At 40.2% G+C, this 24,938-nt stretch overlaps 1 protein-coding gene across 3 annotated transcripts in view; it reads left to right on the top strand.

The window, feature by feature from the left end:
• The window catches only part of NUP93 (nucleoporin 93), a 78,585-nt gene that overhangs the window by 46,633 nt on the left and 7,014 nt on the right, over nucleotides 1-24,938 (top strand). For 2 of the 3 annotated variants that reach the window (XM_072934340.1, XM_072934341.1), the window contains 15 exons: nucleotides 1,280-1,342; nucleotides 3,062-3,190; nucleotides 9,667-9,741; nucleotides 11,868-11,957; nucleotides 13,272-13,411; nucleotides 15,481-15,613; nucleotides 16,584-16,741; nucleotides 18,250-18,415; nucleotides 19,197-19,290; nucleotides 20,353-20,544; nucleotides 20,761-20,887; nucleotides 20,999-21,071; nucleotides 21,398-21,442; nucleotides 22,909-23,025; nucleotides 23,642-23,760. In XM_072934340.1, coding sequence (XP_072790441.1) covers nucleotides 1,280-1,342; nucleotides 3,062-3,190; nucleotides 9,667-9,741; nucleotides 11,868-11,957; nucleotides 13,272-13,411; nucleotides 15,481-15,613; nucleotides 16,584-16,741; nucleotides 18,250-18,415; nucleotides 19,197-19,290; nucleotides 20,353-20,544; nucleotides 20,761-20,887; nucleotides 20,999-21,071; nucleotides 21,398-21,442; nucleotides 22,909-23,025; nucleotides 23,642-23,760 — 1,721 coding nt within the window. Of the gene's footprint in view, nucleotides 1-1,279; nucleotides 1,343-3,061; nucleotides 3,191-9,666; nucleotides 9,742-11,867; nucleotides 11,958-13,271; nucleotides 13,412-15,480; nucleotides 15,614-16,583; nucleotides 16,742-18,249; nucleotides 18,416-19,196; nucleotides 19,291-20,352; nucleotides 20,545-20,760; nucleotides 20,888-20,998; nucleotides 21,072-21,397; nucleotides 21,443-22,908; nucleotides 23,026-23,641; nucleotides 23,772-24,938 lie in introns of all 3 variants that reach the window. The other variant, XR_012057738.1, reaches the window with a different exon arrangement.

A 24,938-nucleotide genomic window follows, 5' to 3' on the forward strand; every position in this document is an offset into this window, starting at 1 on the left:
TCACTCTGTGATACTTGTGGTTGTATATATTACTGCTGCAGGACAGTTTCTAAGACCTACCATAAATATATTTTTCCAAAAGCCTAAATCTCCATGTGTCACTGCAGGAATTCTTTGCAGGAAGATGGGGAGACTAAAAGGCACAAAATAGGCCTGATTCCTGACAAATTCAGTTGGACACTGCTGCAACTGTATTTTCTCTTTATAAAAGCATAAGTATGGTCCACTGAGTTCCCTGTCTCTGGGTTTGTTAGCAGCTTTTGGTTTTAGAGCTGTGGAGTGAGTGTACAGACTTTTAAGATATTAGCACTTAATGGTGTTGATAAGCTATAGCTGATTACTTCAGAGGGATACTAAAGCTTCTTTTTTGTTTTTTATGACCTGAATAATTATTAATTTGATGTCTGGGCATACAAATCAGCTTGATTTATTTAATTGGTGATGTAACAGTGAAAATTCAAAATAAAGATATGAATGTTAAAATGTGATAAATGTACCCTGATTGTTGTCTCTGTGTGCTACTGCATTTTACCCCACAGCTACTTGTTTAAAGTTAAAACTTCATTTTATATTTCCTAGTATAGGTCATAAAAGTAACCTTTGGGATAAGGAGCTAACTGCTCATCTAAATCAGTTTGTTCACACATACCTGACCTCTTTGAGATTTTCTCATATAGTGAGAATTAAAAATACAATTCTTAATTTTCTTCATATTTACCCAGTCCAGCTGTATTCATGGAGAGAAATTGTGTGGTAAACTTTTTCTGTATGCTTTCTAACTGTTTAGTTATTTCCATCCTTCTTCAACTGACTATTTTTAAGGCTCTTTTTCACAGTTGTGTCAGTTCTCCAAGAGCTTCACTTCTGCCTGAAGCTGCTAAGTCAAAGCCTGTTTTATTTTTTTTAGCATACTCAAGTCCAACAGTCTTATCTTGGCTTATCTCTCCTACCAGCTTTCATCCTAGCTCCCTCAAATGGAGAGCAAGAGGAAGCAGATTCTGGGACATAGAGATAATAGAGAATAGAAGCAGGACATTTCACCAGGATTTAATGCATATTAAAAGAGGGGATTAATGCATTTTCATTTTCACATTGCTCTGGATGGGCATCTTACTGTACCTTTGGTGAAGTAAAGTGACTTCTAAACTTCTTGGGACTGGACTGCAGAGAGAGTTCTGCGCAGTTCTCAGAGCTGAAATAGCTGAGTACTACAGTAGGTGTCTGATGTTAGTGCAACGCTGATTTTTTTGTCTGAAGCTCTGTTTCTCATTTTTTGCAGGGATTCCTGAAGAATGAAAAAGATAATGCATTGCTATCTGCCATTGAAGAGTCTAGGAGGAGGGTAAGTTGGAAGAAAGCACCATTGTTTTTGCCTAAAAACAAAAAACAGGAGAGGTTTGCAGAGTCTAATTTTCTTCCCTTGAAAGGGAGCAGTATTTAGTCTGTAAGAAAAAGACAGAGTTAGCCTTCCCCTCTTCATCTCCTGTATCTTCACCTTTGAACAAATAGCTGTTTTGAAGATTATCTGAGCAGCAGCTTGTTTTCTGATGGGAAATTAATCTAATCCTGTTTCTGAATCCATTTGTGCTTTTTGTATCTGCCATGTTCTGGGACAGTGATTTTTCGCACTTGAATCATGCAGCATGGAAAAATGCTTCCTGTTTGTCTTGAAACTCCTTCTTGGAAATGTCAAAATGTCATTCTGTACTTCCTAGTGCTCATGTTATGATTGTTTTCCTCCATGTATACTGGGGGCATCAGGTTTAGAACTGAGTCTGTGTTTCTTTCAAATGATAAGAAATACTACCTAAGCATGATTAAAATATTTCAATTATATAAAATTATCTGTAATTATTGAAGCATATTTAAAACCCTGTGATTATAGAGAAGGTATGGGTAAAACCTATATCCTGCCATGAAAGTATAAAGTGAATTTTATAACGCAACAAAGAAACACGAATCTTAAGCTCTAGTTGCATGCTTGCACTGTAATTGTTTACCAAATGTCACTGTCTCTTATCAGTTCTTTCTTCTGAGAAATGTTTTGCTCATTAATTGACAATATCCTAGCAGTGAACTGCAATTAAATGAAAAACTTAGCCAACCAAGACATTTAGTTGAGTATGTTGCAGCACAGGGCTGTGTGAAAAGGAAAGAAATAGAAGACACAATATAGTTTATTCTCTCTTTAGAATTAATGGAGAGTCTCTTATTTCCTGTGGTGGTATACCTGAAGCTGTTAGTCTCACCCCAATAATAACAGAAAAGGTAGTGAAGCATCTTCTCTATCTTAATGCTATTACCAAAATAAGGAAGTATTTTCCTTACTGAGGGAAAAGCTGTTCCCTCCCATATGTTCCTCAATTGGATCTGAAACAATGTAGCACATCAGCCATTTTAAAGGTAAAGGGTTTTTTCCTTGGGATTTGATTTTCCTGTGTGCTTTCCCAAGTTATGTTCCTGATAAAGAGACTTCCTGATTCTTTGACACTGGTGTATTTTCCCTTAGTATTTTGATTTTTTATTTTATCCTATTTCCCTTTTAAAAGAAAAACGCACTGGTAAAGACCTGAAAATGATTATGTACCATAAACACACATCTTTGTTAAGAATGCAGCGAGTCAGACCTTTGTAGTCTCCAGGGAGGTGAAAAGCAAGTGGTCATTAGAGAAGATAAGTCTCAACAAACCACACAGATCAGTGATGAACCTGGATATTGTGTGTGTGCTGCTAAGCTAAAGAAGGAAGCCTTCTGATTTTCGGCCTGCTCAGATTCCTGTGCTGCTGTGGCACGGAAAAGACACAGTTTCCCTCTTTTACCAGCTGGGGGTATGTGAGAGTTGTCTTAATTCCATGTACACCTACTTTCTGAATCCCATTGTACCTGAACTGGAAGACTGTTAAAATAATATGCAGCACACCATCAGCTCTTGAGGGCTGACCTGGTTGATTGATGTAGTTGCTATTTTCTGTTTCGTTTTTGGGCTTGTCTATTAATAGCAGAGTTAGGCTGGTGTGTGTTTCTGTATGTTCCTTAGCTCTTGTTCTTCTTCACTAACAGACTTTTGCCATGGCTGAGGAGTATCACCGAGAATCAATGCTGGTTGAATGGGAGCAGGTGAAACAAAGGATTCTTCATTCTCTGCTTGCATCAGGGGAAGATGCTCTTGATTTCACCCAGGAAAATGAGGTAACTGTCTTTCTAAATGCTGTACACAGTCACACACAGCACTGTACACAGCTGGCATTCCAGCACTCCTGAAACCACCTCTGAAATATTCCGCAACTACAACTGTGTGAAAATGAGAAATAAAAAATCCCTATTTAATTCTAGAATGGCTCTGACTAGCAGAATGCGTTGTTTAGCAGAATATCAAACCTTTGTGATTGTTTCTATTTATTGGCTGATGGGTACAGGCAATGGAACCTGTTGCTGAAGCTGTGTTTTGAGCAACATATGTGCTGGCTGGAACTTAGTCACAAACACATTCTAGGTCAATATACCCCGGGGACAGAAAACACACTGGGGGCTTCAGGAAACCCTTGCGATGTGACACCAGGGAGTTTCTCAGGTGCAATTCTGCTTGCACATAGGTCTTAGAGTGTCTCTTCCCTTTACTGTGTGCTAGCCTGGATTTATGGCTTTTCTTAGGAGACTGATGAAGTCTCTCAGGTTTCTTGGCAAAACCAAATGAATAAACAAAAAAAAACAAGCTTTCCTTTTTATCTTGCTGTCTCATGCAGAGCAGATTAGAATTTTGTGCTTTTCAGACCTCTAGTGTTCAGGTTAATCCAGCAGTGACCAAATCTTTTGGGCAAGACTGACTCCATGTTTAACAGAAGAGATATTGACTATCATCCTAAAACATTCTTTATCTTCTGTTACAATTTAAACCTTTTCCAGTTTATTCTCTTAAAGAAAATGTTTCAGTTAAATGAGTAGGGCAAAGCAGAGTTACATGCAGGGTGTTGGAAGCCCAGCTCCTCTGAGCTGAAAGCATCAGACAGCAGCTGTGATCCCTGGAGCACAAAGTTACATCACTGCTGCTGCACTATGCTCCATGAAAATGCTTGGCTTGAGAAGAGAGGGGATAGGGAGTGGGGGGATGCAAGTTGCTGTGCTTTCAGGCTGAAAAAGAGACACATTTTTTATAGCCATATTCTTCACCCATGAAAATGAATTCCTGTTCATTGGGATGACCTGCAAGTATACTGAAATTAAAACAGCCTTTGGTGCTAATGTGGTATGACCTGTATAGGGATTTGGAAATAATTAAAATTGTTAATGAAATGTCCCTTTCTGATTACTCTTCTTTTAAATATAGGTTAATCCCAGTTAGCATACCTCTTTTTATAGGGGCTGTCTTCCCCAGAAAATATTTTTCTGATGCTTTACTGGGACTTCTCAAAGGTTGTCCAGCTTTCCAATATTAGAAATGCTAAATAATGCAGACTGAATTAATTTAAAACTAGGAACAGTTATCCCATTATTTTAGGATGTGAATCTGAAGGCTTGGTCATTACACGATACCCTCTAACATCTTTGATTTGTGTGCTAATTACTGGTTTTGGGTTTTCCTTTTGGAGTGTGAATGTTAACTGCTAGCAGAAGTAATTTAATAACACACTCTGAACAGGTTAAAACCCTATTCTGGTGTTTCATTGTCAAATGGACACTACCCCCAGTCAATGGCACTTAAGATGCCAAGCATCAAATTGGTGTGAGGGAGGAGGGGAGAAAACTCAGCTCCTAATGTTTCTGGTGAATGTGTTTAAAGACTCAATGTACACTATCACTCAGTAATACTCCTCTCTCTGTTTCAAAGCTTTCATAGTAGCAGTATGTCATTTCAAGAGCATTTAAAATCCTTGATATATTCTAGTGTTAGCCTCAAGAAGTCAAAGGTCTGAGAGGTTTGAAGTGCATCTACTGTGTTAAAAGCCTGTTATCTAACCTCCCCACAGCAGGTTGTTCTTCTAAAGCCTTGTTCCAGTCAAATAAGTTTTTTGTGTGTATGTGACACAAACAGACACAGCCTGTAGAATTTAGTAGAGGTTTAATTGATATCCTCTGGAGATGGAGAATCAGCTGAAAAGGCACAGATCCAAACGCAGCAGGGGGCCGGGTCTGCCTGTGAGCCAATTCTCAAGCTTTGGGCAAGCTAATTTGGGCAGAGTGAAATACCAACACATTATTCATTGAAATAAGACCAATTAACAAGCAAAGCTCACGATTCAAAGAACCTAGTGCAGGACTTGCCATTGAGGTTTTCTTTTCTCCCTTGTCCTCCAGCCTGGCCACCTTCTTGTTCAGTGAAAAGCAGAGCTGATATAAAGGTGCTTCTTGTGGGGCTGGAAAGGGATGAAAGCCTGAGATTTGTCTTCAAGCTATCAAAAACCTCTGGTCTGAAGGTGTTTGTTATGACTGTTGTGCCATGAGGTGCCAAGGCGTTTCCTTTGTCCTTTTCCAAGTTTTTCCTTATTCCAGGTTTTTCTTTCTTCCACCCTTGCCATAAGCTCTTCCACTTCCACTGTCAAGCAGGATGCTCCTGCAGTTATAGGGACACACTGGCACCTCTTGGTTTCTGTTCTGCTCCTCTGTATTGCGTCTTCATACCCCTTAAATCCCAAGCACTGCAAGATGCTTCCACTCCACCACAGTGTATTTTGATGGGGTTTCTCCAGCTTGGTCTCCTGCCTAGATATTCACTGCGTCTACTGGCCAAGCCATTTGGAGTGCTGACAAAATGTCTGCCCAGACTTCTGCTGAGGAATGTGCATATGCATATGAGGGTGATGAATAATGCATCTTTGCATGCACTGGGTTTGGTGTGCAAGTGAGGCTGAATGCTTGGCTGAGTGCAAATGAAGGAGGACTCCTTTGAAAAGCAACATCGTTTGGCTAAGTGAATTTAAAAGATAAAAATGTGATGGAAGTGCAGCTAAGCTGCAGCTTTGAGAAATGCATAATATTCAGAATAAATATTACAGTTCTGAATAATGTTTTGGAAAGATCAAAATTCAGGGCAGGGAAAAGCAAAGGTGTTTGAGAAAAATGGCACAAGCCATTTAAGCAATATCAGACTAGAGATACAGCAAGATTTGTGTGTGTGCACTTACACTTCTGCAGTCCTTTGTGCATCCCCCACTTTTCTGCTTTTCCTTTTGCTGCTCCAGTTAAACTTCAAAACCTGACCTGAAACATGCTGCATCTCATATGCTCCTAGCTGCTGTTTTGAGCACATCTTTCATTATCTTTTTCTTGCTTGAAACTTGATAAGTTCTGACTTGCCAGCAAAGAACATCCTCTCCCCCTCCACTTTCCCCCGTTAGTTTGTAGGGGGGAAAATCCTTCCCTTCTTGGGAAGGATTGCCTGCACAATCCATTTCTGCCGTTCGTTCAGGGGGAGCCGTGGAAGTGGCCTTCCCCATGCTGACTCACTGCTTTAGTTTTCCTTTTGAACTTTCCCTTTAGTACAGCCATGTGACGGTTGTGAGCTAGTGCTTTCTTGTAGTTTAATAATTCAAAGGTGAAGCCAGAATGCACGCATGAGGTGGGAAAAAATAGGAAATAAGCTTGCTTCCATGGCTCTTTTTCCATAGGAAAGAAAAGTATAAGAAAGTTAGGACAAATTCTAGACTTCTTGATTTTCATTTTCCTGAAGTGCCAAGTCATTAGAATTTGAAGAATTTAATGTCAGTGTGGCAGTTCTCAGCTGCAGCAGATAGTTAAGAAATGTTTGCTAAAGCATAATGGTTAAACTAAAATTGGTGAAAGGAAAGGAAAACCCAACCCCAGAGCCGTTATTTCTTAGTTTCAGGTGTGCACTTTTGAATTCAGCTTGTTACCTGAATTGGTTTGAGCCAGTCTCTGGAGTGGCAGCCTCGTAGGTGCTCTTTGGTGCTGCAAAGCCGGAAAAAGAACAGACTCACAAAACAGAGCCCCAGTCCCTGTGTGTCTGCTGCTTGGGCAGTGGCTGAAAGTGACACTAAGTCACTATGTACAGTCTTCACTTGCTTTAGGAGATGAAACCTCATTGGTAATTAATGACAGCGTCCATAATTTAGCATTACTTTAAATAACTCTGCATTTTATCTGGCTCGGCACAGTGAAAGGCTGCAAAGCGCTATTTCTGCCATCGTGTCTGTTTCCCAGGAAACCTGCTTTAACAGTTTCTTTGTTCTTTAGAACAAAGAATTTGTCGGGTTTTAGGTGGGTTTAATGGAATTTGTGTCAGATGATTTGGCAATAAAAGAAAAATGCAGATGCTTCTGAATATCAGTACCCACTAAGAGGGACTGGGAAGAATATTTTTAGTGTAAATTCAGTTGCAGAAAGAAAAGTGAAATTGCTTTTGGGTTTTTTGTAAGGCCTTTTTTTAGAGCCTGAGGTCTAAATGCACCTGCCTGATTTTGTAATCAGGTTAAACATTATTTAAATAGCATTAGTGAGAATTAATGCAGTAATAAACTAATTTCAGCCATTTTAAAGGATTGTCCAGGTTCATCCTTGGTACCTCCATTCATTTATATTTCATTATGTTAGGGACAAACATTGCTGAGTATTTTTCATTCTTTAATCAACTGCTGTATGCTGCACAGAAACCTGTAACTACAGATATCACAAAGCTCTTATCATTTCATGATAGAGGTTTGTGCCTTTATCTTTATGTATAAATTTTTAGCCAGTGCAGAACAGTTTCTTGGCCATTCCAATTGTGTAGCTTTTTTTCTTTTTCAATTTTAACTTGTGAACACTTTACTGATCAAAACTCCTGGACTGGGACAATGAGTAGTAATTGTCTTTGTAAGGACACATGCTCATGAGTGTAAGAGAGGTCTTACATGGTAGAAGATACTCCAGCTTAAACTAATACCAAAGTAAAATTAATTTGGGAAAGACTGAGAGAATTATCAGTTTTACAATGAGCAATAACATGTCTGGAAGTTAATTTGTTTGTGTTATTTCATTTTGAAGTTGGGATACAGTTCCCAAAAAAAGATTATTTTGAAGACTCTGCCAGTATTTCATCCACATTTGAAACAAGAAATTGAATGATGGCACCATCTGGAGAAAAGCTGTCCCTTTCTGGATGACTTCCTGAAATCCACACAAGCCAGGTCATGGCAGGAACATTGCTCCTGCCATGCTGCAGTCTGACAGGTGTCAGCAAAGCTGAACTCTAAAGCTGGTTAAACTGGAAGTGAAAACAATGATTTTCCTATTGCATTTGGACATTATGTTTGTGCAGGCAGCAAGTTGGTCACATTTAAGTGAACTCTTCCAGGCAAGACTAGAGCACATCATGAGGCAATCCTTGGAGGTGATCCTGTCTGCACTGTAAGGTACTGACATTCTGGGTAACCAGTGTAAGAAGCAGTAAAGCTGTTTGACCGTATTGCTTAGGTGCACTGGAACAACTAATGAGGATGTGCAGCCAGTTGTAACTGACTTTGATGGTAAAAAGCTTAATTTTTAAACTCTGCAGATGTACCTGCCCTTTCTCGGAAAAAATTACTGATTCCAGTTTAGATGAATATCCACAGCCTTGAGTTATATGGTAACAAGCTTGGAAACCTTGCTTTGCTGAAAGCTTCTCTGTTCCTTTTTGCTTGCCCCAACTCTGTCAGTTGGCTTCATAATAAATATTTTGCTTCTGAACTGAGCTTGTCTTGCTTTGATCTTCAGACCAGCATGGCTTCTGAAGCAGCTGATATTAAAGGACTGTTACCTCAAAGGGATCTGTCTTTAAAATTATTGTACTTTATTTTTCAAACTCAAGACTTGCAATGCTGATGCTGGAATGAAGAATTACATTCTTTTACAAAACAGAAAATAGCAGAGCATTGCTCAGAGTATTCTTTCCTCCAGAGTACTGAGCATCTATGTTCAGTGGTGGCTGTACTGAGAACATACCTGTGCCTTGGAGTGAATACTTAAAATCACTTTATGCAACATTATACTATTGTGGCATGTTGTATTACGAGTTTTATAAGAGTATGAATTTTGGATGCCATGATTCCACTGGCTGTCTCTCCCTGCTCTACGCTCAAAATATCTCAATCTTGGCATAGTCTCTATAGTCATAGTGGGTAAAAAGACTCCTTTTTTCAGGTCAGGATACTGCCAGCATACTTCCTCTTGCAGCAGACCAGCAGTGGGGCACTTTCCAGCACACATTAATGCTGCAGTCCTGTTTTATGTCTATATCATGGTACTGGGACAAAACTGGAGTATCAGATCTGACAGATTGGATCTATTTGATCTTGTCTGTTGGATTCTATGTCCTTGCTGTGATGGAGGTTCAGAGTAGATGCCTCACAGCGAGACATTGACAAGAAGCAACCTTTCAAGAAACAAAAGCAAAGAATTAAAATTATAAGGTGCTACCAAGAGACACTGATGTCCTAATTCTAGAGAGCTAATGGTTGGTTTGTGCACTGAATAAGGAGGATTTCTGTCACTCTAGAAAGTTTAAGCTATTTTGGGAAGATAATGGGGTATTGCAGTGAGACTGCATTTTTCTCTGTAGATGGTTCAAAACCCTGTTCTTAGTTCTGTCAGGAACATGGTTTTGCTGTTGCTCTTTAGGAGCAGATGTATTGGTAAAATGCATTGCAGTAATTCTATACTTCATATCTTCCTTTACACTTCTCATTCAACAGCCCAGCTATGTTGGTGAGGTGGGTCCTCCAGGCCGCAGCTCCATGGACAGTGTGGAGATGGCATATGCTCGTCAGGTGAGCGGGAGTGAGAAAACTTCATTAAACACAGTGTTCTACATGGAGAGAGACAGGGAAAATAAAGATTGGAGCTTAGTGTAAAAGAAAACGTGGTAGGTAAAACCTGAAAATACCTGCCTAGAGATAAAATGCGATTGACAAACACACAAATCTTGATGTTTTTAGAAGCATACTGACCTGTTTGCAATAGGATATTTTTTCAAATAGAGATCCTGAGCACCATATATGACTGTAGAAAGCATTTAAGCTTGTAAAATAAACTCAAATTAGTTTAAGTTTTGAAAGCAGTTTTTTTAGGATTTGTGTCAATGCATAATTGTTTACAAATGAAGGCTTTATATTCCCTTTATTTTCATATGTAGAAGATCATTTTTCCCATGTATGTGTGTAGGAAAAAATATGCTGAAGTGTTAATCCTGATGTTTGTTGAATTATATCTTATTTTAATGACATTGCTTATGAGAGGCTTAGTGCATCAGCTATGAATTAATGTGCCTGGTAGCTTTAGACGCCCTCGGAAAAATTTCAGGGAAAACTGATAAGCCTTTATATAACCAATTTGTTACTGTTGTTATTTGGCATTATCTATTTACCAGCACTGTTGAGAACAAAATGAAAGAAAAGAACTTGGTTTTTGAAAATGGAATATGTGAAATGGTGTTGCTTAATTTGCACTGAATTACTGTTATTGTGTGCTTCGGCTCAGTCTGCACTGAGGCAGAGAGCAGCTTGTGCATCTGTTTTCCTACATCTGCATTCAGTTATGGTAACTGGGAAGAAACCGATAGCAAAAGGTTCATGGTTGTGCTGATAAAGTGTACATTTGATTTAGCGGCTTTAATAGTTTGTTAATTTAGTTCATATCTACTGTAATATATCCACAGTAAATGTCTTCTTCAAAGCATAACTGTCTGTGCTTTGAAGCCATCAGTGTTACTCCATGCTGCTTTTTGGGTATGGAAAGCCCAGTCTCTAGCAGTCCTCCTGGCTCTGGGCTAGCTGTGGAGTCAGCGTGGCCAGTGGGCCTTTGTCAGGGTCACAGGCTGTGCACAGACTGCAGTGTGCCCTGGAAATGTGGTGTTTGTGGCCAGGCTCCTGCTACCACAACACTTGGTGCATTCACTGTGTGCTCCCAACAGGGGCTCCAGAGAAGCTGGCCTGGCTGAGCTGTCCTTATGTCAGCCTGCTGTTCAAGAATAACCCAGTGTCAGCAGTCTGTGTGGGGCTCCTGTGGCTTCAGTGGAGAGTTGGGAGACCTGGAGCTCAGGCAGGAGAGCTGGAGATCCATGCTGCTTCTATTTATCAGCAGCCATGAAATGTGTTTTAATTACAGTGAACTGATCAGTTGTTCTTCGTGGATAGTTCAAACTGTCTCACAGGAGCACGGTGACATCCACGGACACGATTTCACTGATGCTGCATTCTGTTTGCAGTCCTGAGCTCTACATCTTGTCTCCACCTTGGACATGTTGCAGTAGTGCTGCATGCCAAATGGAGTTAAAGTACAATGGCATGACCTTTCTAGTATTGAGAATTATAATTTTTGGACACGGTGGAAGGTCTTTGGACTGAGAGTAGAATAAACAATAGTAGACGAAGCTCAGTGAAGATCAAGAGTTAGCAGGGAAGTGTGAGTATATGTTTAAGGGCAGGCTCTGAAGGGGCAGGTTCCTGTTCATTTCCCTGTCTCAGATTTCCCTGAATACTGCCACAAACCAGCAAAATCCTGTTTCTTTCACATCAGCAGGTAGGAGGCTGCCATGCAGGGGAATATCACTGCCATCCACTTGTCAGGTCACTTCTGAATCTTTGTCCTTCAACAATTAGCTGCAGTTAGTCTAGCAGGGCATTCAGTGCAGTGCTCTGCCATGCAAAACCACTGAACAGCTGGGCTGCTGCTGGCCTTGGGGCAGGCCTGGGGCTTTGAGGTGGTGTGCAAGCTTGGGTGATGCTGATGCCCATTCCTCTACCTTTGGGTTGGAAGTGGCTGATGTGGGAGAGAATCAGAGGGACTTGCTGGGAACACTGGTTTTGAAGCCTGATTCAGATTTTGCTGCTGTGGCTGGGGATGGAATGGAGCATTATATGTATTGTTAAACATGCTTTCTTTAATTATGTTTTAGATTTATATTTATAATGAGAAGATAGTGAATGGACATCTGCAGCCTAGCCTGGTGGACCTCTGTGCTGCTACTGCAGGCCTGGATGATAAGGTACTGCCAATAAGTTAACATAAGGAAATGTATTTAAGCTGTTTTCAGGCTGTGATTAACAGCCTGCTGACATCAGGGGGGAAAATACTGATATTGCAAAAAAAAAATTGCATGGCTCCACAGAAAACACAGAGGCAATAGTGGAATTTTCTCCAGTGCAGCAGGGCCCACCTGCCATGAAGTTGGTCATGGTGAAAGTTTCTTAACACAGTGAGGAAGAAATGAACCTGCTGTCCCATCATAAGTGATAAGCTGTTGAGGGGAAAATTGCTTTTAATTTAAAATACATTCTGTGTTAATTTACAAAGTGTGGCCTCTTAATGTCCTTTGAAAGTATGTACTTGGGGGTAAAAGGTTCTTCACTCAGACTGTGCTGGAGCTTAAACAGGCTCTCATAGCAAAGCATAAAACCCCTAGGATTGACTTAAAATCAATGATCTGCCTACTTTCCTTTTTTTCTATTCCTTTAATTGTGTTGCCTTGATTCACCCTAAAAAAGAAAACAAATGCACAAACCTTGGAGAAATGCCTGGAGGAGAATACTGCAGCAGGGTCAAGCTATGAAAAAACTGTGCAAATGGGGAGAGCAAAAAGCTGCTCAGAAGCTGAGGGGCAAACCCTTCAATTGGATCTGAATGACAGATGTGCATCTTCACTCTGAGCAGCTCTGTTTGTTTTGCAAGGGGCAGCACGGGGAGTTTCAGTGTTCTTGCTGCTTTGAAGCACTGAGATCAAAGAGCTGCCCTTGCCCAAGTGAACAGTGCTGTTAGTTCTCAGTATTTTGCCATTTCAGCAGGGATGCCCTAGTCCTGCAAACACTGATATGATCTTGTCCTTGTGAATGAACAGATCTGGATGGTTTTCAACCTTTCTTTATAACTGAGCCTTTGTCCAAATGATCAGTATCCTTTTAATGCTTCTTATCACAGCTGATCACACAGCTTTCCAACAGCAGCCAGAGCCATTGCTTACATGGAAAGCTGATGATGCAGTGGTATATATGGACTGGGAAGTGTGAACTAGAAATGAGCAAGAGACTGAGGACCAAGTACCCAGCCTAGTTTTGGACATAGTTGTCAATTTTTGGGTACAATTGCAGGTACAACATTTATAGCCTGTGAAACTTGAATTCTGTGGGACAGAAGCAGCTTACCTTCATGACTGTGTCCAGTATCTGCATTACAAATCTAAACTGACATGAATTACTCTTGTGTTCTTATGCTTTTCTTAAGCATCAAAACACGATGTAGCTCAAAACAGTGTTGCTTGTTCATCTGTGTACTAATTGCTGAGGCATGGGATGACTTTTTGCAGAACATCTCCGAGATGTGGGCCATGGTGAAACAAATGACCGACGTCACCCTGGTTCCTGCCAGCGATGCCCTGAAAGTCCGGACCAACATGGAAGTGCGCATGGAGTTCGTGAGGCACGCTCTGCACTACCTGGAGGAGAGGTGAGAGGGGTGCTCTGAGTACACACTGACAGAGCTCCCTAATAAGAAACCAGAATGACTTTGGAGTGCACTTAAAGAGTCAGCTACGCACAGACATGTCTCTTGCCTGCCTTTTTTATTGTGCAGGGCTTAGAGCAGCCACTTAAATAAAAAATTGTTCTAGTTTAACAGTGTTCTAGTTTAAAAGGCCTTGAATCCGTGGGGAGGTTGTTTAGAAGATGTAAAGACTTCTTTCTTCTGTGTCGCTTATAAATATTCTATATATGTACAGTGATATGTGAAGGTTTTTCACTTGAGGAGAGTGATCTGTTTCTCTTCTGCAAAAGAACATCCTCTTTTCTATATGCCCCCTTTCTGATTGCTGGTTGCTGTCAGCAGCCCATGAGGACAGCATGGGAACAAACCTGGTGCAATGAGTCAAGTTCTGATAATGCCATTTCTACACTGAAAAGTTTTTGGAAAATGTGAAGAAGCTGAAATTGAGACATGTAGCAGTGATTTTCAGACTGTAGAAAGTGGTTTGCTGTGTTTATTAGCAAGTACCATGGGGGCCTAAGCTCCTTGACCAATGGAGTTCTTGGAGAACTGCAGGGTGTGAAGCTGCCCAAAGCCAAATGCCCATCCACTGCACATGTGGGTGGATATTGCAGTCTCTCTTTTCTGGTGGCTGCAATGTGATGCCAGCTGCTTCTTCCAGCCTGTGCAAGCAGTAACTGCAGAGTAGTATGTGGGCATTTGTTAGGGACACATATTGCGTCAGAGCACGGAAAGCACTGCACTCTGACACAGCACTGTGGGAGAGGTGCTTTCACCTCCTGGCACAGCCTCTTCTTGGCCCTGGCAGTTGGTTGTCACACCCCATCAGCGCTCAGTGTCACCCAAGAGTGGTGGCAGCTGCCGCCTGTGCACAGAGGAGCTGGCACATCAGAAGGATCTTCTGTTCCCAGTTCCTCAGTCTCAGCAGAGTGCAATGAGCCAGTGACTCTTAACCTGATTTGCCACATGTCCAACTTGCTAAATGTTCACAGTGCCATTAACTGCTAGCTGAAGTTAGGAGTTAGTTATATATATTACTTTCCCAATGCTCCCAATTGTGGAGATTGGGCCTCTCAGGCTGGTTGGGTTTTTTGGTAATTAAAACCTTGCCCAAACTCTGTGCCTTGCTTCATAGCTTTTCTTCACTGGTGGGAATTGGCTAATACTAGAGTGTTTCCAAGCTTCACCAGCCCCTCACTCATATATGGAAGAGATATAATGCCGCTCACAGCTGTTTACACATTAGTTCCTTTGGAACAACTGTGATCTTAAGCCCTGAGGAACATGCACTTGCCTCAGCCATAATTCTCATTATCAAGATACTCTGATACCTACTTATGTAGTCTTTCAGATTTCTGATGGCACACCAGTGTAATGTGCCTCAGAAAAAGGAAAAGAACTTAATGTCATTAATTGATGCTGCTTACTTAGGTCTTCCTTCAGTGTACAAATTTTTGAGACTCCTGCTTCTAAGCATGCGTATTTGTTAAATTGATCTGCCTTGATTAAATGCTTTGATGGGTTATTTTAAAACATTTTCTTAAAGCTGCCTTTACCAGTTATATTTCTCTAAATTCCCTTTTTCTCTGGGATTTTCTTCTGGTAAGTACATAGCCCTAAGGCTGATATTTTTCCATAGAGCAGGGAGGAGAGACAAACACATCTGTGGTATTTAACTATTCTTTCACGATTGAGAGTTAAAGTATTAGGGTGAAAGGCTTTTTACCAGTTAATATATATTTGAGCTTACCTTTGTACTACTAAGTACTAATCTAATAAGAGGAACTTCATAATTGAGAGTTGAACCTGGAGCAGTCCACCACAGACTCCAAATCTGATGTCTTCTGAGACTGCTAAATACAAGGATCTTCCTAGACTGACCAAAATTTGTGCCTCTTTTTGTTGTAATGATAATGTTTGAACATGGAGTTAATTTGCTTTAAATTGTTAGTTCTGTCAGGTCGGAAGGCAGTGGATGTTTTTGTGGCAGGTGTGTCTCAGTCTGTTCATTTTTTGCTTGTGTTATGTTTCAGTTACAAAAATTACACTTTTGTGACAGTCTTTGGAAACTTGCACCAGGCTCAGCTGGGTGGAGTCCCAGGCACCTACCAGCTGGTCCGCAGCTTCCTGAACATCAAACTCCCGGCGTCTGTCCCTGGTCTGCAGGTATGGGCAGCACTGTCACCCGCTGGGCTAAAATAACACAAACCTGTTCACCCACTGCAGAGGGGAAACCAGGGCAGCCTCAGGTGGCTTTTCTGTTGTTTAAGCTGCTTTTAGGGCATCAGGCTCTTTCTCCTTCTCTAGAATTTTTGACTGGGAAAATGGGAGATGGCAGGCAAAATCACTCTTGAGTTCAGACCTAGTCCCAAAGCATGGTGGGTGCTCAGAAGCTTGAGTTCTAATTCTAGAAATCATGGGGTCTTCTGGTCGTCATCTTAGAAATCAACAAGCAAGGATTAAAATGCGTTATGATGGTTCAAAAAAAGCAGTAACTTAATCTCCCTCTTTTGCTTTTTCTCTTTTTTTACGTTTATTGTCAGATGGTGAAACCATCACCAAATGTGTAATGATTTCATCTAAATTTTAGCCTGGGCCTTTTATTTAGGAATCTGAATAAAACCCTTCTTACCTTCATGTAGTAAAAAGTGCATAGCTGTGCATCTACAAAATAATCAGATAGGCAGTCTGGGTTGAAAAATCAGATATAAAAGTTAAATGAAGAAATAATTATAACATTGGAGTGCACACAGCTAAGTCTGGCTGTCTCTTCTTACCTGCTAAGATCAGTGATTAGTTTGATATCTTTCTGTTTCAGTGAAAATGTTTTTAATACCTCCGTGGCCTAATCCAGATCAATCTCCTTTGTGGAGAGGATATCATATGCTAAATACTGGGATTCTCAGAACTGAAATCTGGGCAAGCAGAAGAGAATCACACCTTTCACTGCTGAGATGTGCAGAGCTTTGCCAGGTTTTAACCCTCATGACCTCTGGCTTCTGTAACAAACAGAATTTTTTACCAATATGAGTGTGGGTATAAGGGCAGAAATAATGGATGAGGCAGAGGATAAAGAAAAATCATTCAAATATGTTGCTTTTGAGAAAAAATTAAGTAAGTCCTACTTTCTTTTCAGGATGGTGAGGTGGAGGGCCATCCTGTGTGGGCACTGATTTACTACTGCATGCGCTGTGGAGATCTGACTGCAGCCATGCATGTGGTGAAACGGGCACAGCACCAGCTGGGAGAGTTCAAAACCTGGTTCCAGGAGTACATGAACAGTAAAGACAGAAGGTAATTGGGAACTAGGAAGGATCTTTGTGAGGGGTGGGAATTGCTGTGGAGTAGTGAAATTATCAGTGATTTGGTAGAAATACAAAAAGCTCAAGTCTCCTCTGGTGGTGATGGTTGCCTGAGGTTTATATTACCTACCTAAATTACATGTAGAAGTTTGCATATTTTAATTTGTGGCTTTGAAGTTGAGAAATCTCAACAGAGAAAGAGTTGTTTGAATATATTAAAAACTTTACATTTCAAAAATAATACAATATGGTGTAGCTTTACTATTTTACAGAAGGATTAACCCAGTGTAACAGTGGTGTATGGTATGCAATAGATCGGATTTAATCTTCTGTCACGAATCCTGTATTTTTTTTATTTCCCATTGCTTATTTTAGCTGAATTTCCTTTGGGGAACACTTTTTACTACACCTGTTTTCATAAGAATGCTACACAGGAAAAACAAGCAGTGTTTGTTAGAGCCCTTTAAAGGCCTCACTCTCATATCTTTCTTGTGTTTATTCTCCTCTTCCAGTTTTTGCTGTCCAGCACTAGACAAAAGCCTTTGGCCAAACTGCTGCTGATGTGGTTGCAAAGTGGTTAAGCTAGTGCACCCTAAGGTGTGTTCCAAACTCCACAGTGGTTTTCTTTTCCATCTTTTCCATTTGCAGCGAATTTCAAAAAAAACCCCCAAAAACTCAAAAACCAACAAACATAGCAATTAAAAATAACTAACAAAGCTAACAAAATAAATGGAAAGGATAAAAATCCAAGTGCTGTTTACCAAGTATGGTACGCCATGGTATTCTTCTATAAATCAACCTGTTTTGTAGAGAGTATGTAGGAGAGCTCATTATATCAAGGTTGTTGCAGAAACCTTGTTGAAGATACTGTCACTGTTTTCATTACAAACACTTTTATGAGATACAGCACAATAGCTTTATTTTGTTTTTATTCCAGCTATGAAAAAGTGCTCTGCCTACAGATTTGACAAACAATGCCTTAGTCTAGAATATGTTATTGATTAAATTCTGTGAATTTCTCAACAAGAGGTTGCAAGAAAAAAAGTGACAAAGAACATTATGACAGTGTTTGATAATGATGAAAGTGTCTCTCCTGAAGGACCTCATGGTACCATGACCTACTCACTTGTTAGCTCCTAACACAAAGACTTACAAAGATTTTGTGAGCTCTCTTTTTCTGAAATGATGCAATAGCAGAGTCAGACGAAAATAGCTCATCTGCCACAGTATTATTGTACCCTAAAGAGACTGTCATATGTAGATTCTTTCTCTACAGTGAGCATTTGAAGATGATCCCCCATAACTCTATGTGTATAAATTCATGTGTGCATAATTTTTACCTACAGATTTGAACTGGAAGTACAAGAAATATGGCCAGTGCTTACTGTCGTTATGCCTTTACTGTGGATATACACTTATTTACACTGATTTGTATCCTGGTTTCCTCATACAGGGAAAATGGGTATCATGTCTTTTCCTTCAATCTTTTCTTTTCCTTAGATTGTCTCCTGCCACAGAAAATAAACTGCGTCTTCATTACAGACGAGCTCTGAGAAATAACACTGACCCCTACAAAAGGGCTGTTTATTGCATTATTGGCCGTTGTGACATTACAGACAACCAGAGTGAAGTTGCTGATAAAACAGAAGATTATCTTTGGCTAAAAGTAAGTCTGGTGTTGGGATTGTGGTGTTCGGTTTTTCTTTTTGTAAGAACAGGTCTAAATGGTACCAAATTTCTCCACTGCTCTGCTACCCTTCCTACTTCTAGATCTGGTGTTTTGCATCAATGTAGTGCATGTGACCTGACCTTGAAAATAATGCAGGACTGGGAACCTGAATCCCAGGGCTGTTCTGTTACCCTCTGTGCTATCAGGTGTTAGTTTGGGTACAGTTGTCTTTGGAACTGTCATGTTCATTTGACACTGATCTTTGTCACCTGTTTTTACGAGTAGTATTACCTTGCTAGTGAGGATTCTTTGAATTCTCCTTCCTGGATGGATGTCTGAAATGTCAGTGTGAATTGACCAGACACAACACTGTCAATGTCACTGAAGTCCTTACAGTTTTGGCAAGGGCACGATAGATACTGGTTGGTGCCTGTTTCTCCTCTTTGTCAGAAGAAAGGTGGTAGAATGATGTATTTGTTACTGTTGTATTTGTGGCAAAAAAATGCTGCTTGAGAGTGTTCAGAGTCCCAGCATCAGAGTTTGCTGGCATGGATGGATATGGATCCCCAGGGTTATATCTGCATGGATTTTAGCAGTTGCTGCCTTAGAGACCTTTGCTTCCCAGCAGTGGATGGAGCTGATGCTGTGACTAGATGCAGTTTCTAGTCAGCTGGTCAAATCCTAGGGCGGGGGGCTCAGATGGAATGAATATCTTCTGAGTGCATTGCTTGTGCAAGGAGAAATACCTGTGCTTCTCTTTTTTGGATGTGCTTTTTAGCTGAACCAAGTGTGTTTTGATGATGGTGGCGCGAGCTCCCCGCAGGACCGGCTAACGTTATCTCAGTTCCAAAAGCAGCTGCTGGAAGACTATGGTGAGAAACCACAGAGGGATGTCTTACCTGGGGCTCTGCTTTTCTGCTGAGGACACTTTCCAGTTGTTATTACACAAACCCCAGACTACACAAAAACCCTGCAGCTCTCCACTAGTGACAGGCATCTTCTGTCCATGAACAGCCTGCTCCCTGGAGTTGTGGCAGACTTCAGTAAGACACAATGAATGAGTCCCATGTTTTTGCCAGCAATCCAGAGATTTAATACTCATCTGTGAACAGCACTGCTGCTGTTTCTCCTTTATCCATTTATTGTGGGTTGTTTTCTCTCACCATAAATAGGCAAAAGTTCTTTAGCAGAACTTCCAGCTTTGGAAATACAGAACAGAAAAGCAGTCAATACCTAATGTAGGCATGTATTTCCAAGCCTTTCCTCTGTGTGCATCTGGTGTTTATCTTTTCCCTTAAATTAGCATTTCAAGCAAATTTCTGGGGACCCAAGTCACAATTCCTTCTATTTCAGAAGGTTTTAAGAACATCCACAGAATACATATTCCTGTAATTGTCTTCCAGTCAGTCAAAATTCAGTTGCTTGGAACTGTCCAAAACAAATTTGATTCTCCACAGCCTTCTAGCTTGTAGTATCACTCACACTCAGATAAAAATGTGTGGAAAAGAAATATAATAAGCTACTGTCTGTGTCACTGGGTAGAAATATCCAGTTTTTTTACATTATTTGTACCACTTGGCATAAGTGTAAATGAAGACAAAAAGTTATGGTCTTCAGAGAATCTATCACAGTTGATCAGAGTTCATGGTTTGTTGTCTGAAAACAACAAAGGAACTTTTCTGAGTAACTGTTTATTCTGTTTCACTTCTTGAATATGTCTTTATGCTGTGGTCCTTCATGATAAATCTGCAGTGGCACAGTTGTAGGTGAGCCACTGAAATGTGGTTATTCAGTTTTGTGTACTGTGTTTATTTTGGCTGGCACCTAATAAACAATAACAATGCAGTGTGACAGGAAGCATCTACTGTCAGTCATCTCTGATTCCAAAATGATGAAAATGATGTGAAAATGCTACGTGCTGTGGTTTTTTTCAGGTGAATCACATTTTGCAGTGAACCAGCCACCGTTCCTCTACTTCCAAGTGTTGTTCTTGACAGCACAGTTTGAAGCTGCAATTGCTTTTCTTTTCCGGACAGAGCGCTTGCGCTGTCACGCTGTTCATGTTGCTTTGGTCCTGTTTGAGTTAAAATTGCTCCTGAAAGCATCTGGGCAGAGTGCACAACTATGTAAGTCCTATTTACTTTACAGTAAAGGAATATTTTCTTAGCCCTCAGAGTGCCCTCTAGAAGCGGCAGCTCTGTGTGATTAATCAAAGATTTATCAGAACAATCTCATAAAAATTAATTGTTTTAGTTGCATTAGAGCTCTGGATCATGGTTCTGACTAATTTGAGCATTTTCCTGGCATTAGATTCTCTGACAGTGCTGTTTCTGACATTGCAGTAAGCCATGAAGCTGGTGACCCTCCTGGTGTCAGACGTTTAAATTTTGTGCGGCTTTTGATGCTTTACACCCGTAAGTTTGAATCAACAGATCCACGGGAAGCTTTGCAGTACTTTTACTTTCTCAGGTAGGAGCTAATATATGTCTTTAGATATTCTCCTAGTTATTATTGCTTCATTAGTCTTACCTGGAAAGTTCTCAGAAACAGGAGTACCTTTCTCCCTCTCTTTATTTTTAGGAACGAGAAGGACAGCCAAGGAGAGAATATGTTCTTGCGTTGCGTTAGTGAAATAGTAATTGAAAGCAGAGAGGTGCGTTTGGCCATGTTTTGCCTTCCTCAATTAAACTAAAAGTAATTTCTTCTTTAAAATCTTTATTAGTCAGGACAGTCTTAGAGTTGCTTACTCTTTCTGCCTGATGCAGACCCAGATGAGAGATCTTGCAATGGCCTTATGTTTAAGACATTTAATCATACTTTTTTGCCTGTTATTTAGTTACAAATACTTTTTATATTGGTCACTGTTTTTCATTCCATGACTGTGTCTTTGTACTTAATAAATATGTTATGAAATATGTGCAATTCATCTCTCTATTTTTGTTTCCTGTTTTTTCTAACTTTAAATCCACGTGGATATAGTTTGATATGATTCTTGGAAAGTTGGAAAAGGATGGTAGTAGGAAGGTAAGTTCACAATTTATATTTTATATTAAAAGTACCATCAATATATGATTTCCAAAGTAGTCATGAGGCTATTTTGCTTCTCTCTGTTTTCCACTAGCTAAATTATTACTGTGTTTGAATACATTCAAGTTCTCCCACTTGGAGATCCTTTCACAGAATAGTCTGTGACCTGCCCTAACAAAAGGCAGGTCAGGAACTTCAGGGCAAACAGTGTTCCTCTAAACAGCTGCTGTAACTGAGGAAGCAAATGGCATCAGGTAACTTTAGTGAGTTCAGAATTTTGTCTTCCCAGGAGGAAATGGAGTTTAGTTTAAGTGGGTGTGTGAGAGTGCTCTGTTAACCAAGGTGTGCATGTGAAAATGATTTATGACATCCTCACTCACCTCGCAGAAAAAATGTATTGCAGTCCTTGAAAAATCCTTGTAATTAAAGGAGCAAGGGCTAACAGACCACGAGCATAGGCACAGCTGATCTGACCGTCACACAGGTGAGAGCAAGTACTGGATAAAAGTTCAGCCATTTTTAGATGACGGATGTTGCTTCCAGTGTAAAAGCAGTTTCATAATAGTAAAATAGAAGATTACACAGAAGACAAAGGAAACCTTAAGGTTTTACCTGCAAACAGGAGAGTGCATGCAAATTATGAAAATTTTAGATAATAGATGAAGTTTTGTGTTTGCTGTGATAGCTTTGGAAGATTTCTGTGTAAAGCAGACTGCAGAACCATTTGCATCTCAATGTTAAGATTAGGGCTCATATTGCTGTCAAAAATAGAGGGGGAAAGTTATTTCTGGCAGGAATTTCTTTTAGATGTCTTTATTTTCTCATTTCAAAAGCAGTGAGATTGCATACAAGAGAACAAGGTAGCTTGATAATCTTTACAAATACTTTGTTGTTTTGCACTTTCTTTGGTGTGAAACCAATAATCTTAAGTTTAAAACAAATTCTTCTAGATTATATAGTCTCCTTTTTGCATCCTCAACTACAGTAATGTCCAGATATTCTTGACTCTTTCATCTCTTTTATTCTACATGTTTAATATTTGTTTTAAAATTCTTGTTGCCCTTTCATTTATCTGTGTGAGATTTCCCTGGCAACCTGTCATGCCAGTATAAACAAACTCCATCCCTGGAGCCTTTGGAATGCTATGTGCTGAAGTCTTTTGTGTTTTCTTCTCTGTGTCTTCAGCAGTTAACAGCTCAAACTCTGAGTTATTTTATCTGGGTCATTTTGAATGAATTGGAAACCAAGAATGTCTCAGTGCTGACTCCATTTAGGAGAGAGTCCCTCTTGGAAGAACGCATTCTATTTTTAATGTCTCACTTTTGCACATTCCCGTGGAAATGTACAGGCCATTCCAGTCATAAGCCAACATGTAAAATATTCATTGCCTTGACAGAATATTCTGGAGTGTTTGAGCCTTCTGATTCCTCTTTTCTCTTTTCATTTTTGTCTCACCTCTTTAGCCTGGAGTGATAGACAAGTTTACAAGTGACACAAAATCCATTATTAACAAAGTGGCTTTTGCAGCAGAAAATAAAGGATTGTTTGAAGAAGCCGCAAAACTCTATGACCTTGCAAAGGTATATGTCTTGTGTGCTGCCTTATATACTTGGTTCACCTTTTTTCCTTCCAAACATTCTACCTGTGATTAGGAGGTTAAATTTCATCTCGGAGATTGAATTGCCCTTATTCAAGCAGCTTATTTCTACTGCTGGAACAACAGAGCCATAAGGCTGCATGAAGAGATGTTTTAGTTAGCACATCCAGATGGATTGCACTCCAGGGATTCTGATTTAGGACATTGTGGTCCTTATCAATGTGCTATTTTGAAGAGAGTGCCCCACGCATGATTTAATTCAGTCTAGTGCAGTTATTTACCTGGAGTGTACTCTTCCAATTTCATAGATATTGAACTGAAGTCTAAAATAGTTGGTCTTTATACTGAGTACTCTTGTTTCCTTTGGAAATAGAGGTGGATACAACCATAACCACTATTTTAGAGAAAAACTAGGGGGAAATGCTTTTTCTTGGGACCCAGCAGCATTATGTTGTTTGTAGCTAATGTGATCCTGACTCATTATGGGAGGGAGGTGGCTCTGGGCTTACAGTAGACACCACTGCATGAGACTTCTCTGCTTTTTCAATGAGAGTAAGAAACCATGTTTCATTTTATTTGTGTAACTTTAATGCCAACAGAACCCTGACAAAGTTTTAGAACTGATGAACAAGCTCCTTAGTCCAGTTGTTCCCCAGATCAGCACTCCCCAGTCAAACAAAGAGCGTTTGAAGAACATGGCCCATTCCATTGCTGAGAGGTAAGACTCAGGTAAGGGCAGGACTGGGTGATTCACCTCAGCATGACCTGCCACTGTCAGAGCTGTGGATGTTAGTGGATGTTAGTCCCTGATGTTGTTTCTGCAGGCTGGACTGTGGCATCCACAGCAGTATACTTAGAAAGACAACAAAGGGGTCAGAATTTACACTGTCCTGTTTGTGATGGCTTGCAGTACTGAAACCAGAAATCTTCAGGGTTAGGCAAATTTGGCAAGAAGTTTTATCTGTCGGTAAATCAGGATTGCCAGCTGGAGTTGGAGTCTGTTAAGGAACAATAAATACATTAATTGTATGTTTTATATTATTTTTAAAACAAAATATTGTTATAGTTGCTGAGTCATTGCATGCAATTCACTTTTTTGAAATAGTATTAAGAGAGAGCTACAAACCCAGTAATTCTGAGTTGTAACAACTGTTCAGTAGCTTTCTGAAAACTGTTGTTTTAATGAAGGCTAAAAAGGGAGTATTTAAGATGAACTGTGTATGGCTAATGCAAGCAGTGGACCTCATTTCCACAGCCTGTTATGTTAACGCCAAGTACTCTGTGGTGTCCAGAAAGAAAGGAAGCAACTGAAAGGAATGTGCCCTGCCGTGTCTGTATACTAATTAGGGTATGGGCTTGAGAGACATCAGTGCTGAAGGTTCATTAACAACTGGAACTTAGGATTAACCTGATTCTGAAAAGCTGTAGTTGCAAAATATGTCCATTAATTTCTTAAATAGTCACCTTTTGGTGCATCTTGTCACGGTGACTGCCAGGAACAATTCTTGTGTTTTACTAGAACAAAATGTGGATTCCTATGAGAAATGCCTTACTGGTTTTTATCAACATTGAGCTGCAGAGAGAATAAAAATAAACCAAGCCCACTTGCTGGCACTTTGAAATTGGGAAGACAAATACAGAAATGTATTGATTTCCATCAGAGGCCTTTTCCTTTCTTCTTTTGACAAGTGGCATTTGCCAGTCCCTCCTTCTAGTCAGCCTTTCCTTCATTTGGGCAGGCTGGGATCAAGTGCAAAATCGGTGCCATATTGACTTGGTGAGAGACTGATTTGGTGGCAGACATTAAAGAGAATTAAGTCTATGGCTTGAGTTAAAGCTTCAGCAAAGGCTGCAATGGGATTTTTTTTGCTTTGCTACATACTTTGATCTGTCTGA

The sequence above is a fragment of the Taeniopygia guttata genome, chromosome 11 (genome assembly GCF_048771995.1).
Source record: "Taeniopygia guttata chromosome 11, bTaeGut7.mat, whole genome shotgun sequence".
Lineage (NCBI taxonomy): Eukaryota > Metazoa > Chordata > Aves > Passeriformes > Estrildidae > Taeniopygia > Taeniopygia guttata.